Source organism: Schistocerca cancellata, chromosome 3 (assembly GCF_023864275.1).
Source record: "Schistocerca cancellata isolate TAMUIC-IGC-003103 chromosome 3, iqSchCanc2.1, whole genome shotgun sequence".
NCBI classification, from domain to species: Eukaryota; Metazoa; Arthropoda; class Insecta; order Orthoptera; family Acrididae; genus Schistocerca; species Schistocerca cancellata.
In genome coordinates this window covers 806,084,381-806,102,713 of record NC_064628.1, presented here as the reverse complement: position 1 = coordinate 806,102,713, position 18,333 = coordinate 806,084,381, and the positions used below count along the sequence as shown (strand labels likewise).

General features: G+C 36.6%; 1 protein-coding gene across 1 annotated transcript; it reads right to left on the bottom strand.

Annotated features, from left to right (window-relative positions):
* Window positions 1–4,703: 4,703 nt before the first annotated feature.
* On the bottom strand, window positions 4,704–17,980 carry LOC126175872 (transmembrane protein 223). Its single transcript, XM_049922894.1, has 3 exons — window positions 17,191–17,980; window positions 15,222–15,364; window positions 4,704–10,436 (listed from the first exon to the last, which is right to left on the bottom strand). Exons 1-3 carry the CDS (start codon window positions 17,696–17,698, stop codon window positions 10,287–10,289), a joined length of 801 nt encoding a protein of 266 aa, XP_049778851.1. The 5' UTR covers window positions 17,699–17,980; the 3' UTR covers window positions 4,704–10,286.
* Between the last annotated feature and the right edge of the window lie 353 nt (window positions 17,981–18,333).

Sequence of the window (18,333 nt, the reverse complement as noted above, 5' to 3'; positions counted from 1 at the left end):
TGTCAAAGAAGTCAATGAACTATATAGTACAGGGTGTCAATAAATTATCTTTACAACTCACAACTTTAAGACCTTTAAAACTATACTAAATATTAACAAATAGTTTTCCACATGCAATAAGGTAATTCAGTAACTTTTCATTTATAATTCATGTTTTCAAGTTCAATTTTACATCAAAATTGTATCACGAGTTATAACACGCTGAAAACCATTAGTTAATATCTAGTATTGTTACAATGCTATTAAACTCTCAAGTTATAGTAAAGATAATTTATGGACATCCTGTATATCGGGAAATAAATTATGGAAATGCTGTACACCAGAGATGATATAATCAGTGCAGAAGCAACTTTGTGTACTACTTGATCACAGATTTACACTCCACTGTTGTTAGTTGTTCAATGTCAGATGTAAAAATGAAGTTCCTAATTAATGTGTAACAGTATCAAGAATCATAAAATGTCTACTTTGTACAGGATGAGAATTCAACATACAGGCACTGAGGTATCGGAAAGCATATAAACAAGACTGTGAACTTTGATAACTTTCAGGTAGTTTGAAAAACTGCATTTTGCATTGCCAGATCTGAAGATAATCTGCAATGCAGATTGAAACATAGTCAGCAGCAAAAAGCTGTGATCCAGATGGTGTTTATTTATTTATTTATTTATTCATTATAACAAATGACATCATGGTTCATATAATATATCTATTACGAATCCTTTTTCAGGGCTATATCTTTGACTCACATATGCACGTACGAAAGTGTGTGCGCACACACACACACACACACACACACACACACACACACGCTGAGCTTTATGGAGGGGGAGGGGGGGAGTGTTCTTAATCTTGTTTATGTGCTTTTGACTAATCAGCACCTGTACTATTTGGTAAGTTGTTACCTTCACTTCTTAAATTATATATGGTTGATTACATTAGCACAGTACAGCTGCAGATCATGCATCAATAATCCACCCAGGACAGTGCAAATTCTCTCGAAACCCGAGTTCATTGGTTTTGTTTTGTCAAGATCATTTGTTACTTGTAAATCTTCAAATATAGGGTACTTCTACTTAAACTTTTATTACTTGAGACAGTGTAGACTGAAAACTATTTACCGTATGGGCAATTAACTTCACAGGAATGAGGTTCAGATTGCGTGCTGCAAAATTTGCGTTGTTAGTGTCATAATTTGCAGGTAGGTGGTGGTATCGGTGCAGTGATGTAGGGCCAAAACACAAGCATCACTGTGTATTACAGCTGCAGACAGTCTACACAAGTCAGCTCAAGGTGAGCATAGTTTTACTCATAAAACTGTTTTATCAAAACAACAGCAATCATGCTGCTGTTCTTCACAGTATCGAGGCATTAAAGGAATACATATGGGTCCTCTTTTCGCACCGGGGTTGATATACAGGATTTGGAAATTTGTATTAATTGACAATTTGGGAACTGCCCATGGGCAAGGGCAACGGCGAATTGCACAAGATTGTTAAAGAAGTTACTGTTGCTATGCCTGAGAATAGGGGACGCAGTTTCAATCTTCAAGCCGTGCACAAGCTGATTCACAATAGCCAAACACTCCATGTCCACAGTTCGAAAACTGCCACGAACAATTGTAAAATGGTATCTGTACAAACTTCACATCACTCACCAACTTTTGTCATGAACACAGACATTCAACTAGACTTTGCTCTTATATTTCTTGCAAGAGTTGAAGTTGACAACTTGCGAATTAGAATATTTTGTGGAATGAGAAAGCACACTTTACTCGTTACTGCTCTTCTGTAGGTCCTTAACAAATGTTTCCACAAAGTTTCATTGTCCCATGATCACTTGTTTTTCATAGTGGCCCTACGAAGTAGCGAAAGTTTAATTATACCCACCCCGTATTTTTAAGGTTTCTGAGGTGGAGCAGCAAGGGACACTTTTCATCCAAAATTGTACACAAACCTTGCCACTATCACAGCATTCAAAAGTGTTGTTCTAATTTTCAATTCAGCTATAATAAAGACAACACAGCTGAAAAAGAACACATACCAAATTGCCTTGTTAAAAACCTAAAAACAATAGTCTGCCCATTCTTGCCACCTGTAAATAATCAGATGTGACTGAAACACAGTTTCTGCAAGTGCACAAAACAGAAAAATCACCCTGAAAATCATAAAACTGAACTAGGCTCTTCACAGTGGATTGTATACAGTCCAATACTGTCTAGTGACACATCGTGCAAATTGGACACCACTGTCATGATATAAAGTATTATGTAGGGAGAATGAGGGTCCTATAAAGATGGGAAAAAATTTCCCCATCTATGGTACCGTCCAAGTAACTTCATATAGCTCATAGAGACTGAAAAGAGAGAATTAATAGATGTAACATGGAGGGTAAAGCCTGATGTATAAACTGCTGCCATGCTTTATCAATAGTGCAATAATAACTGGTAACCCCTACCTGCCTTCTTTCCATAATGATTGGCATATCTCGCAAAAGTAAGGCAAAATTATGGAAGAGCACCTTTCTTTCCCTAAGAGGTGCTTATCCTATGCAAAATCTAATCATAACTAGGGTGTAGTGCTGAGAGCTGAAAAGTCACAAATTCCAGTACCCTGGCATCCTACCAGAGGCCATACAAGTTCCAATGCAAGATGAGAATAGTCGACATTTTGTTTGTCTTCTCCAGTTTTCCCAGTGAGTACGGGATCACATGACAGGTGACAGGAGTAGAGCAGGAAGGGGTAGAGTGAGGTACATTATGTGCTAGACAAACAGAATTCATAATCCTCTGCTGTTGTGACAGAGTCGCCAGATCCATTAAATATAACTTATATAACGAGGCCAGATTGCATTTTGTCTATTTTTCTGGTTCATCTGTTCTACATATATTTCTGTCCTTCATTTATTAATTTATTCAGAGAAGCATCCATCTGAGGTCTGTAACAAAACATATTATTACTCTTTAGTGGAAATATGAACATTTGTGAAAAGTTAGAATTGTGTGACAGATTAGGTTTGTCACCTTGAGCACTACCACTGGGCAATTGGAGCACACACTAGTAGCAAATTAATGTTCCGAGTCAGTCCTTGAGAAATGCTCTGAATAAAAAGAACACTGCCCACGTCATAGTACATATAAAAAAATTAAAATAAAATAAAAATAAAAGAGAGAGAGAGAGAGAGAGATAGAAAGAGAGAGCTATCTTAGAGACTATTGGAAAAGTGGAAACAGGTAAACGTTGAAAACAGAAGGGAATATCCCACAGAAATAATCTGTCGGCATAAAAGACTCTTATAACAGAATTAGCTACTTACAACAAAGGGTCCTTAGCAAATCACTATCGAATAATGAAAGCTAACTTTGAATACCTTTTGATGTATGGTGTGCACATGAAAAGTTTCTAAATCATGAATAGTTTAAAATCTAAGGTCCAAATAATGTTCATTCTTTTATTTATTGCAAAACTTTAACTCAATGATCAAACAAAACATTTACGATCATTTTGCTAGAACATTTTTAAAATATCTGTGATTTTGCAAAACTTTTATAATAAGTAGGATGTTGATTGTTCATTATAATTTTCCAGGTTAGAAACCATCTGCTACGACATGAGTTTTGCTTCTTTGGTTAATGCTGCTCTCAGTTTTTTAAAGACATTGCTGTACTTCTGAAAAATAAACTGCCATCACACATCTGTTCTAAGATCTTAATAATGTTTTTTTCTTTCAAGTTAAAACATATTATCAAACATATCAGCCAGTAGCCATTTCTGACATTGACCTGAAGTAGAAGATCCAGTTACTTTTATGTTTTTTAGTCTTTTGATAGGTATCTTTACCTTTCCTCCATCTTCTCTTATCTTCATCTGCAGTAAGTCAGTTTTAGTTATTAGAGAATCATTCTGTGGCATCATACTATACATCCAAGAGTTCAGCTATGTGTAACTTTCAGTCCCCTGTATTTTCTGAATTTTAATTTAATTTTGTTTTGAAGTTCATGGCAACAGGAGAGCCATTACACCATTAGTGATTTGCATTCAGAATATCATACAGTTACATCAGCAGAACAGTACAAAGCACAATCAGTACTTTGAAAGAAATTAGTGCTTCTATTTCTGAAGTTGCCCTCATCTGATGATTTGAATAAGGACTCTGAGGAATTTGAACATATATGAAATTTCCCAAATTGTGATGGAGCTATCAATGGAGAGCATGTGCAATTTTTTCCTCTGCCCAAAGTGGCTCCCTGTTTTATAATTACAAACATTTTTTTCTCCATTTTGTTGCTTGCTATCATCAAACCCAACTACAAATTCACATTCACTGGTGTTGGCTCCTATGGAGAGAAAGATGGGTATTAGCATTTTTGATAAAAGCAACATTTCACAAGTGGCACTATCTCTCCACATCCCTGCAAACTGTCCAATTGTGACATCCTTTTGCCACATGTTCTTGAAAAGGATGAGACATTTTGACTGGGTGTAAACATGATAAAACCTATTCTCGGATAGCAGCAAGTGTCAGCAACAAGAAAGTAATTTTTAATTATCGTATCTGCTGAGCTCTTAGTGTGTCTGAAAATGCCTTTGCTTTATTTATATCTCAATTGCTGTAAAGTCTTATACAACCATGGATTTAATCACTGTAATTTGTTGTCTGCATAATCTACTTAGGGATGCTTCCCTGGAGAGTAGCAACAAACCATATGATGACAGTGCACGCAGAGCCACCACAATCTGAAAATCTTATCCGACTTGCTAGGGTTGATGGTTTTGCCAATATAAAATTTCCCTGTGCAATACTCAGACATATACTATTTCAACAGCATCACAGGGGTGGTAGTGTGGCAAAATAATCAGCTTATCAGTATCCATTAGAATAGTTATTTCTGGTTGTACAACGTTTGATTGTAGTACAAATTGCTTAAAAAGCACACAAACAGAATAAATATAGTATTATTCTTAGTTGATCTCTGGACAAATTCTCCAATTTCCATCCAAACACTCTCTTTAACATTTTGACCTTTATACACAGCACTGGCTACACACAGACATGTGGAAACTTGAACAAAATTTTCACAACTTTTTTGTTTTCTACAGATGTAAGTGACATTTCTGAAGCAGACATTGTCAGTAACTGGTATGGTAACAGTAGTGTACCATAAGCTGCAGTTGAGGCTGGACTGCTCTCTGTCTGGTGTAGAGACACGGCTGCTGCAGCCCGCCTGTTACCAAGGGCTGCAGACACTGCAAAGGAACTGCTCTTGATACTTTCCAATGGGACAATACGCTGTGTCAGCTGCCACAGCCTCCAACCACATGTTAGGAACCACACTTTTAAATAACTTTTGACTTTCCTGAGTGTGCTGGTTTAGTATTTAAAGATGTCGCAGGCTCACTTGAATTAATAAAACTAGTGGTGCCAATATCTACATGCAAGTTTCTACTGCATGCAGAAATTTGGCTTTCCTACTGCAATACTAACATAGAACTGTGTGATCGCTAAAGCTGGTAGTGAGTGGATGCAAAATACAAAGAGTCTGGAGACTTACGAATTCTATCTATCAAGTACTAAACACAGAGCACTCACAAAACTTTATAGACTGTAATAACAATTTTAGTGATGACTTAATCTGCAGGACTTAATGTGTACTCACATCAAAATCCATCTAACTTCAGTCCTTGTCTCGGTCCACTTATTTAGTGAGATGCATGTTATTAAAACACCCTCCAACTCATTTGTTGAGGAATTTCTGGTACTCAAAACAGTTATCTTTTCGGTATCGGGTACAAAAGAGCCACTCTTGAAGCACAGGCTGCTGTGAATTGTTTTTTAACCTGCCACTGATATCTGAGGAGGCCTGTTTATCAAGCAAGTTATTTCAAACATTAATGCTCAATGTGTTATGGGAATACAGTAACAACTGTAGAGCTCTGTTTGAACTGGCAGAAATTGTGTATACCGTCCCATCATTCAGGGAGTTCATTTTGTCACTTCTTTAAACGGTTTGGAATTTTTTATATCTGGCAAAAGTAGACACAGTTTCCCAGTTTACAGGCCTTTTGTGTGTACTTCAGTTGTTCCTGAGTTGTTGCGAGGTTTTATTTATGTTCCTTAATTTTTCTTTCCTGATTTAATCTTACTAACTCCAGAGCATCAGAGCTATCTTAGAATGCATAAACATATGGCTCATATAATGTTTATTGAAAATTAACAGATTAAATTTTTCATAATTCTTACATTATAATTAAAAATTGATCTTTGAAATAACCAATTTCTTGTCAAGCTGGGCTAATGCTAGAAGACATGCTCAATGTAATAGTATTAAATCAACTAAGGATTGGAAGGAAATATGAAACAGGCAGGACACAAAACAAAGTGAGGATTAGAAAAGTTAAGGAGGGAAGAATGTAAGCAACAGTGTTTGCTGAAACAATGACAGCAAAACAGAGCTAAAGAAAAGAGTAATAAATTGATATAGAGAAGAAACCTGAAGGCATATCAACTCGATTGTAAATGTCAGAAATTGTGAGGAAAAAATGCTAATTTATGAAGTTCTGAGTGTCATGAGACAAAGTCAGTTGTGTGTAGGTTGCAGTAGTTATTCAGAGATGGAGATGCCTGCAGAAGACAGCGTAGCATGGAGGGCTGCATAAAACCACCTTAGACTTCAGTTTAGATCATAACGAAAACACAAGTCCAAAGAAATATGCTACTCAGAATGTCCAGTGACTGAGCACATCAACACAAGAAACAGCAAATGAAGGCTAAAGTGCAATATGGTATCCATGGATCTTCCATTGGTTGCTGCTGTTGTTAATTTGTTATCAATGATGGTAAGTAACTGCATAAAAGTAATTGAATTACGTGTAATGATAACTTTCCAAGTAATTTTCCTTGTAATTGGTGCATGTTAGAAAATGTAATTTGTACTTTTAATTTACTTATTTGAATAAAATAGTAATCATTACAACAATGGAATCATTACTTTGTAACAGTCATAACTTGTTCTCTCTCGCACATATCTTGCAGGCGATGAAAAACATCTCACCTATATATATTTCTTTAGCACAACCGTCATTCATTCTTTGTTAAACTTTATAAGTGCTTCGAGGGAAGTTGAGAGTTGTTTGTCTCTTTGATGCACAGCATCGCCAATGAAATAGAAAACAGAGAGAATGCGGTTAGAGTACTTCCATTTCCTTAGTTAAGAAATTATTTTGAGTTAAGTGGTGCACACTGCAAAGAAAATATATTGGTAAAATGTAAGCTCTGACGGAGAAATAAATTTCTGAACTCTGCTGGGAGTTCAGCATCTAATTTAAAGAAGCATATACAGGTAAGCAACTACAATCTGAAAATATATTATGTAATATTAAAGTTACAAATTGAAACAAGTGTACATACATGCCACATTTCCAAGAAACCTAAGGAAACAATACAACTATAAATGTTACTATATTATTAATACTGAGTATTATTTATTAGAGCACAAATATAACAAATGGTAAAATATAACCTTTTTTAATTAATAATCACACAACCTTTGTCTCCATTGCAGAGGATTCATCCAACAAATTTATCTGGAATGGGACAATTCCTGCAATGAGCTAAGAAATGAAGTCTGCTCTTCAGACTGAAAGTACAGGTGCAAAGAAAACACAATCTATTCTTTCCCTCACAAATAACACTACCCACCATAGCACTGTCGACAAGCTAGTTTTAGATTTTGTCTGCCATTCTCTTCAGCCTTTATCAGTGGTAGAAGCATTGTTCATAAATTTGATGAAGTCTCTGGCACCAAATAGTATAGCAATGTGTAGGAGGACTGTACCTGCATGACCAAAGCAAAGGTACAATAACCAAAAAAAAAAAAACTCTTAGAGCAGCTATCAAGAGTTAATAATGTTACAACCACAGCAGATTACGAGACAAATTTTAGTAGGGGTTTCCGGGGATAACCATGCACTAGCTCAATGAAGAGACACTAGGCAGAAAATTTGCGATGCTTATCATAAAAAAATAAATAAATAAAAGATTGTGGGATACCATACATAAGATTCTGGCTGTTGCAATTGAGAGCCGACATAACAAGTGGTGTCTTGTGTAACAGACAATAGCAGCAATTTTGTCAAGGTTTTCACATAAGTTAATTTAATCTTTGTCTTCTTTTTTCTTCATACATAACATTTCTGATATCATTTTACAAATATCAACTTTCTATTTGTTTCTTTTAAGGATATTAGAAATGAAACATGATGAGAGCGAAGTTGCGGCATTTGATGGACTGGAAGAGATGAGAGTTTTTTAAAGTAGCACTCATTCTTGATGTGGGTGTGAATCACCTCATCAGTGGTGTGGTGTGCATACACTTATCCTGATAGCAGTACAGGCTTCATCATGCTAGATCAGGAGCTAACCACAGCAGCATTTTGATCTCAGCCCTAACATTCTCCTGATGGAAGGACTTCAGAAGGAAGAAGCTATTTCTTTCTCAAAGGTACAACTACTTACAACCTTTAGAATGGAGTACGGCAAAACATCGTCTCCCGGAAATGAAGAAATCTCTGAATAAAGCGATTAAGCAGCTATGTCCTCAACTTCCTCACACTGTCCCTGGAATTAGTCGTGTTACCAGACCTCCCAATAAATATGGTATTTCTGTGATACATGTACAACACAGGTATAGACAGCCTGCCACACAGCAGCAGAGCAGCTGAAGCTACAATTTTAACACAGCTATTCTATTCTGCCAACTTAACAGTTACACTGTAGTTACACAGGAGTTGAAGAAGGAAACAGAGTGATATGCAACTCAAATTGGATCTAACTGAACTTTCTCATAAATTTAGTAGCGCAGCTTATATTCTAGATTTACTTCTTACTATAATCGCATGTAAAAAGTTTAGGTGCAGCCTATATTTGTACAAATATGGTACATCTATTAAATGTATTTTTTTCCATGTTTCAGTGATGCTTGCGAGAATGCCCAGTCTTTCTCATTCAGACCACTAGTCATCAAGGTCCAGGTAGTGCAGCTTCACCTTTCTTTTGGCCACAATAAAATCAGTGAGTGATGCCTGTTGAACAATGTACCAATCACTACATGTGAAAAAGCAATTAGGTAAGGTGGTAGTAAAGTGGACCTGAATGGACTGGGGTGAGGGATGTTGGATTCTTTTGTTTTGTACATTAATCAATCTGTTCTCTTTTAATACATTTTATATTTGCTCCATTCAGCCTTTCCTTTATTATTTTCTTTTTACATTTGAACATTAACCAACCCAATTGAAAAATAATTGTAATTTGTAATTGTAACAGAGTACCTAATTTGCCAACTAACTGTAATTGATCCAATTACTTTTTTGAGTACTTTTGTCAATACTCTTCGTTATCATTGGCCATAATCAGTTGGGTGACAGTATAAAGTAACACCTGAAAATAGCTCAAGCTTATGATCTTGACCGTCCCAAATATTTGGCTGTTTTTCTGAATGTGTGACAATTTTTAAGCCGGTGGATAGAGTGAGACCTGACAGCACAGCTTAAACGTAAACATTATTATGTTTACCACCACTTTTATCATAAATGTTTTGCTATTTTTCTCTTATATTTCATGAATTCTGGGGTGGTGGTTACGTTGGTTTCTAATAACTCAGCTTAAATTGCTACGAGTGAAGCAAAATACCAGCTAACTTCATTTATGAAGCATAGGAAAATATGCATGAGCTATGTGATTGGCTACCAACATCCAACTGTTCTGTTCTCATCATTTATCACTCAAACTGTTAACAACAGCAGCGTGCAATGGAAAAGCCACAGACACCATAAGTGCATTTTTACCCAAATGATCATTTATCCCACTGACAATCAGTGATTAGCACATTAACATCAGAAAATAGTAACAACATCATAAAACTATTAGTAACTAATGAAATATTTTATAGTTTAATATGATACAGCAAAATACACTTCGCTTTCTCTCGTATTACACTTATGGTGTCACATTCAGGGCAAGTGGAGGTTCAAATCCCTATCCACATTTAAGTTTTCAAGGCTTACCTTCATCACTTAAGACAAGCAGATGGATGGTTCTTTAGAAAAGGACACAGCTGATTTCCTTCCTCGTTTGCTGGGTGAAAAATTATTAACTTAGTTGCAAAAATATACTGAAGAGCACATACACAAAGAAAGTGATGTTGAGGAATGAGCATAAACTGGTCATAAAATTTACAATTGCTGCAAAAATTTGCATTTGAAAAACCTTGCCCCAAGTAAATACATAGCTTACAAATTTCTTTTCAAGCCTGCAGTGTAATCAAAAAGCTGAGGGTTGGTAAATTCTCCTCTCATGTCTAATACATAATGAATATAATTTCCTTTCACTTTGATTGGCAGCTGCCCTTTAGCACTCCCGCGGCTAGCTGGACAACTGACCTGCACAAAACAAAAATTGAAGCTTATAAATTACCAGTAGAAATAAATGTCAAACATTAGAAAAGTAATATATATTCTCGGTCATCTAATGAACTTAGAGCAATGTCAAAATACTTTTTATTAGTATCAACCACAAAACAATCACACAGTATGTCACAGACGAAGCAACTTTGCAGAAAATTGGTGTGTCTCTTTTGTAATGTACTTAAACAAAACACAACTGGGCCACCAAGGATACTGCAGTAGCATATGTAACATTCAAAATAATTCATTTAAAATGTTCACTGGTAAAATTAAGTATGTTGTTAGATTCAAGCCAAGTTATGTAGTGAGTGTACCCAAGCACCACAATTAAGACAACTTCCTTTCAAATATGAAAAACTATGAATGCTATGTCACTGTGCAGCACAACAGAATGCTAATTTAAACAGGTCTCAGTTCTTTCATCAAACTCACAACTATTGTTCCCATAATGTATTGTTAAATAATCATGGAGACAGTAACCATTTAACATAACGAAGGAAGCTGCAGTATCCCCCCCCCCACCCCCACCCACACACACACCTTTTCCTCCTTCCTCAACATATCAGCTCTTCTATTAATTTCACCGTGTTAAACATAGTTCACGAAAGTTCAAATATTTTGAAGCAGTTTGACAACAGTTAAATTATCAACACAGTTTCTAACTGCAACTTCATTCTGTCAGTGTATTTCTTGACTCATTCTTCATCCCTTGGGGTTCTCCTTCATAACAAATTCTACAAAATGAATTAATGAACAACGTCATTAATATTGTATGCTAGTGTTCTAAGCAAAACCACATTAACATAGTTCATAGTAACGTTCTCCACTTTTTCCTCCCAAAAATTTGGAAAACAGCTCATTCAACTTGAAATGACATGGTTGCGAAATACTGCCAAATGCTATCTCCAGCAGCTACAAAAATATTAAATGAACACTTTAGGCTATATCTATGCACACAGTTGATTGTAACACAAATCAAATTTACGACCTCTGATATGACAGTTTTGCACAAAGTTCCTGAAGATGGTTGGTTGGTTGGTTTGGGGAAGGAGACCAGACAGCGTGGTCATCGGTCTCATCGGATTAGGGAAGGATTGGGAAGGAAGTCGGCCGCGCCCTTTCAGAGGAACCATCCCGGCATTTGCCTGGAGTGATTTAGGGAAATCACGGAAAACCTAAATCAGGATGGCCAGACGCGGGATTGAACCGTCGTCCTCCCGAATGCGAGTCCAGTTACTGAAGAATTCCCTTTATTTCAGACAGCATCAAAACAAATTCAATATGTGTGACATTTTTATCAGTGCCATTCTAGATAAATGGCAAACAGCACAGTTTATCCAAAATAAGTTAAATAACCACTTACTGAGTTTAAAGTAAGAGTAAATATAACCATTGACTGTATGCAGGATGCAACAAGTAGAGAACACACAAATATGAATAAAACTGAGTGAAAATATTGTCAAATTCAGACTCAAAGAGGCATTTGGATACAGTTCCAAAAATACACCCCAGGAATGACCATGAAAGACTTTAACAAAACACACACACACACACACACACACACACACACACACACACACATATATATATGCACACAGCATATCCTGATGGAATGCTAGCAGCTGACTCAGTGTGTTTAATGACAGTTGTTTGGGAGGGAGGCAGGGGTGGGGGAGGGGAGCACAGCTGTCTGGACGAGCTTTGCAACTTTGTTAATATGTGGCAGCATCTCTAAAAGTATGAGAAATCTTGAGTGCAGGTCAGCCAGCCTGAAGCTCTGACCACACAGTGGAAAAAACCTGACCGCTTAAGTGGACTTGGGAGGACAGCTTCCATGACAAAAGAGAAATTCCAAACAAAAACTAAACTAAACATCCAATGACAGAGAGGGTAGTCATATGGTTTTAAAGAAAAAAAATTTGATGAGCGGATCAGTAAATGTGTGCCCTCACTACGAGACTTTGTTTTCAAGTTATTTAATTAATGTTAAATGTTTTAGATATAAAATGATCTATAAAATTCACTCACTAATGCATGAAGGGAGCAATACAAACGTAGTGTCAGTTGATAGTCTCAGTGAGCACTATCAAATTGTTAAAGTACATTTTCTGTGAATAATATGCATTTTAAATTACATGCCAAAATGTATATTTCGCACATGGAAAAGTGAATTTTCTCTTAAATAAAACATGAAATAGTGGTAACATTGGTAAACAGATGTCATTAGATATGCACGACTGTAATAGTTTAACTGTTTGATATTTATTACTGGTTTAATGATACAAAATATTGTCCATTGAACAAATACACTAAATGTGGCAAAACCATTAAAGCCATATACAAATAATAAGCAGCATTGAAAAGCTGATGAAATTTGCATCCAGATTCATGTGTAATACGTATATACAACATTAAATTTATAGTTTTCAGAAGCTAAAGTGTAGAATCTCAACTCAAGTCAGTGCAAGGCTATAAATAACAGCTGCAATTATCGCGCAGGACACTTTGTACTCAGGAGTGAGATGGAGTGGAGTTCATAAACAGACAGTACATATGTGCAGCTGGACATCACCTAGTGTCTATCAGGAATATTTTCTAAATATCTGGTAGTGCAGTTGTAAAAATTTCACATGTGACGATCACAGGAGCTCTGAAATATTTTTGACTCATGTGGACTCACAAAAAACCAACACTGGGCGAGCCGGGTGGTTGGGAGACGTAGTATTTCACATCTGACTGTCTCAGAGACTTTGAAACATTTTCAGCATGAGGACTCAGTATAATTTTGGGTTAGGCAACTAATTCTAAACTTTAGAAAACTCTTCTGGAGTTAAACAATGGAAAATCCAGGTTGGGATATAAACTATGTAAGATAAGATAGATTACTACTTACCATAAAGATGATATGTTAAGCCACAATTAAAAGACACTTACACAAAAGCTTTCAGCCACAGCCTTCATCAGAACAAAAAAGACACACACTTACCATTCACTCACACTAGCAAGCACACCTCATGCACACCAGACTGCCAACTCCAGCAGCTCTGACTGCTCCGAGCCACCGAAGTTGGTGATCATGTGTGTGTGAGATGTAATGGCTTGTGTGAATGAATGGCGTTTGTCTCTCTTTTTTGTTCTGATGAAGACTATGGTCGAAAGATTATGTGTGTTTTTTAATTGTCTGTCTGCCACTTAACGTGTCATCTTCATTTAAGTGGCAAGCTTCTGGAGTTACCTTTGAGACAGAAGCAACTTTAAATATTTTTTGTGTGTTTTCGAAAGTTTAAGCAAATACATGATGCTGGTCAGCTTATTTAGACCACCACACTGACAAATTATTTAAATGTTAAATGACTGTGAATAGTGTAAAAGGGATATTTTAGTTTGTTGCTACAAACTTAGTTTTTTAAAAAAATTAAAAACACTGTGTGACATGAACATTACTTCACCGCACATTCCTGTATATATTAAATTTTCAACGAATTTCATTTACATTTAATGCAACAGATGCATTGGTGGCCCCTGCACAGTGAAGTAGCCAACAATTTGAAATCCAACCACACGTTAGGAGGCTCTACCAACAGTGTTTTTTTCTTGCTTTTATTCAATTTTTTTTATTCATGCAGATGTATGTGGGGGCTCACAAGTTGATCTATGGTGGAAGAAACAGTGATTAACTTCACCACTGGACAATTATTTACTGACAGGAATCAGCATGGAGAGCAGTGTGAACATTCATTATTACTTTACATTGCCTAACTTATCCCGCAATGTCGCAAGATGTAACTATGAATAACTGCTTCTGTGGTCACAGAAAACTGAATAACTGTTGCAATCATGTGACATGGATAGGTAACTTATTATATTGTAATGTGCCATTAAAAGTTATGACAGAGTGATGTCTCTCAGTGGATTATAAGTGAATGACGCAGTTATGGCCTTGATGCAAGACCAAACAAAATGTTTACCGGCTGTGAATTGAGCATAAGATAAAATGAAATAACCCTAGTTAGATACTTGCTGAGGCCTCTAGCAACTGAGATCAGAACATAAGGGAGTAGTAGAGACTGGATGGTAAGTCTCCCCTGACCCAGGGTTCTGGGTGGCTTTTCTGAGCTCTACTTGTCTTCCTAAACTTCTCCAGTCTTTTTCATTCACCCTTCTTCCTGCCCCTTCAACACTTCTGCCAGAAGAATGAACTCCTTGTCCACCCCAGCCCGTCTGGTATCGGCCAATGGAATACAGCTGTGTACACTACGACTAGCCTGCGAGACCGCCTGCATGTCGGCATGTGCCTACCTCCTGTGCACCTGTGCCCATGCCAGCCAGCTGGCCCAAGCACACATGCAAGTTGGAACTGTCGGTGCACGATGTACAAAGTGACTTCTGAGTAATGCAGTGGAGTTTAAGACAGAATTTTAAGAACTTTCTGTCGAGCAACTCCTTCTACTCCACTGAAGAATATCTTCCCAGAATCTCTTATAATTGATGTTGTAGCACTGGAATATGACATTTCACAATCTTAAGTCATTTCATTGTATTGCACTTACATAAAATGCATGTCCTTGACTTCCTTTCAAATCCCAGAGACATCCCTCCAACAGCTTCATGGATCATGAGAAATGTTTTATAATATAATAGGCTTAATACAAAGCTTAAAATATAAGTAGTCCATTTCCAAACTTACATAAAGATAGTGGTTATTTTGCAGCAGTTATTACTAATTAACTACCACTCCAATGTTAAAAAAGCAGAACTTACATTTGCAAGATCCACTGTACGTGAAATATTCCTTCCAAATGGTCCATGTGTAACAATTGTTATGCTCCTTCCCCCTTTCCGTAATATAAGATACTTAACTGATTTTGCTGTATACAAGCAAGTGGTTGTCATCAAAGTTAAACCTGGCAGGAAAAGTAAAGACTGAATTGCAAACAAAAGATCATTACTACATATCAAAGTCAAACTATGCTACTCCACAGCCGAAAACTGTCACTGTCAGACACATTTACAAGAAACAGATGTCAGTCTTCAACATTCAGAATTTTAAAACATTTTTCATTTAGGGAGCAACATCTACACCTACCTCAAATTATACTAGTAGTTGTATGGAGTGTGGTAAGTAGCCTGCAATGGCAGTTTCTGCCTTTTAGTGTACAAGTTGACTTTTATTGTCCAAGAGGAATGTTCAATACGAGTCATTAGCTTTGGCCTGTGACATAGCTGCTTTCACATCATCTTTTTGTGGATATATTCATGGCTGTATTGTTAGTTTCCGAAGCCAATGAATATGGAAAAAATAAATAAATAACAGCTTGTGGTGACAGATTGATCTGTACAGCTTAGCCCAAGGTATAGGTTAGGTTGGAAGGTAACTGTTTGGTTGTGAGTTGACGAAGCTAACAAATGTGATACTAAAAAAAACCTAGTTCTGGTGACTGATCTACAGCTTCAAGCAAAATTTAGATCTGGCTGGAAGGTGACAGTTTGGTTGTGATAGGCCTAGTTAAAAAAAAAAAAAGAAGAAGAAGAAGAAGAAGAAGAAGGAAAAAAGACTGGTTGTGGTGACAGACTGATTTGTCACCTTGCCCGTTTGAAAAAAATTGCCATTAACATCAATTTACAGTCATCATATTGTTTTTATAGCATTTGTTGCTTGTTTCCTATGCCACTGACCAAAGCTGATGCCTCTTTTTGAATATTCCTCTATATCTGACTTGCAGCACATCCCTGAACACTCTTCTTCAGGGTGTGATAGCTATGAAACATGATTTGTGGATGGACGAATCTACCACTCCTTCCCTAATGTGAGGTTTCACAAAATTAAACACAACTGCGCATATTGTTAAATAACTATTTGTCCCTGTGTGTTAATGAGTTTCTATGTCTTCCACCAGTGAAGCTGTACGTTTTTTTTTTTTTTTACTCTGACCAGATGAATAGTAGGCAATGTGCCTTTCTATTACTACACCTTAATATTTTTTAAAAATGTACCGTACTTCTTTGGGAAAAATAAATGTGAGAGAATATTTACACAAATCTAAAGTAGTTTATTGTTAATGACACAGCCCAAAAAAATGACTTAGCAATGTATCTAAAATCTGTAATATTTCCGTCATTTGGGGATATGCAATGCTATTTGATGAGTCTTCTAATTCCTCACCTTCATCCCATACCTTCACTGGGTCAGATCTGGCAATGTTAGTGGTTCAGAAGGAAAGGATTGCCCTCCCTGTCCCCACACTTTTCCCACCCCCATTATCTAGAACCTAATCTAAAGCTGGCAAAATTTTGTGTGTGTCACACACACAATAGGGTGTCGAACATACAAAATTTACCAACAAATTATCTGCTGCAGGTATGCTACTAGTGTGTGACCTCGTAACAGTCTATTCCTAATAAAATTTTATACAGTCGATTATTTGTCTTCATTAACTGAGACAGATGTTAGAAAATGACAAGTTTCTCATAATAATAATAAAAAAAATACGAATGAACTTCAGGAGCCAGAATTTCAGAACCTGGAGATTAGCATGACAAAATTTACATTAAGCTACCAATTAACAATGATAATAAGAATTTATATTGGAAACTGACGTTTTTATGACCAGCATTTTCCTAGCAAGTAATACTGGATGTAGACCTACTTCTGACGCTGTGAAATTATACATAATCAGTCACATTCGAATTTTATCGACAGGTAGTGATATTTCTGTATTGCCGTACTTACCTACGAATATAGAAAGTAGAGTAAATCCAAGTCTATATTTCTTCTCTCCTAAATTAACCCTCCTCCAGAAGGGGAGATCTTCATTCACATCCGCTTTCACCGGCGCATCTTTCAGTAGTGTATACCCTAAATGAGCAGAATACATCCAGAAACAAAACTGACAGACTGCAAATAAATTAAGAACCGTATACCACCTGGGATTTAGGTGTCTAAATAATATCACATCCTTCTGAACATCAGTGTTCACTTCATATGGGCGTTTCGCGCTTAGATTGGAGCTTAAATGTAATGATCGTTTTTGTGCACACCAAACGCTTTTTGGACTACAGAGTTTCACAAGTATTTCACTTTTAGCGGCCGACGTAAACGCCGGTACTCCTTGTTTACACCAGGATGGGGTGCATAGCAGTGGTTTCAACTTCGATGCACAATAATATCTTTTAGAAACACAACAAACATAAGTGGGAAATGTACGCCACGCTGTTGGCCCTAAATAGCACAGTGACATTGCTTTTTTAATACTTTCTTCGAACAATTCCGAAAATACTTATAACCTCAACTTTTGAAACAACACAAATCCCACCCTCGTCTGCATCGATACTCGATGTTTGTTGCAATTTCAGTGGACGCCACTAACATGTATAATTTTTTAGTAGCTCCCGTTTAGCTGTATTTTATACAGAATATAAAGAGACACTCAGTTACGCCTATAAGCTAAACAAAACACATCATCATGCATACTGATATTACCGAAGTTCGTAATGATATAAAAAAACGAAAGTTCGTTCGATATCGATATACACATTCAATATATAGAGCGGGCTAATCGAAAGGCTCTTCCACACGCAGCGATCCGTCTGCCCACATCACATCGTACCGAGCGGGCCACGAATTTGCGCAGGTATGAGGTGTGTACCAACATGTAAATGGAATTAGAACAAACTTGTTGAAATCTGTGGATAAATGTTAGAAATGGATTATAGAAAAAGCATTCTATACAATGCAAGAGTTCTAAATATGCCTATGTTTATTAACAAGTCCTATGTCACTTTGATGATGTACTACAAGGACGCTAATAAATTGAATTGAAGATGATCTTGAGTACTAGTTATCTCACATTAAATTTATATATGTGAATACACT

What these genes read in the sequence shown, in the direction of transcription:
- LOC126175872 (XM_049922894.1), bottom strand. Translation starts at nt 17,698, where the DNA reads ATGTCACTGTGCTATTTAGGGCCAACAGCGTGGCGTACATTTCCCACT. An exon ending in TCTACTTTCTATATTCGTAG is followed by an intron (nt 15,365 to 17,190) that starts GTAAGTACGGCA and finishes TTTTCCTGCCAG; the next exon opens with GTTTAACTTTGATGACAACC. An exon ending in GTACAGTGGATCTTGCAAAT is followed by an intron (nt 10,437 to 15,221) that starts GTAAGTTCTGCT and finishes TGTTTTGTGCAG; the next exon opens with GTCAGTTGTCCAGCTAGCCG.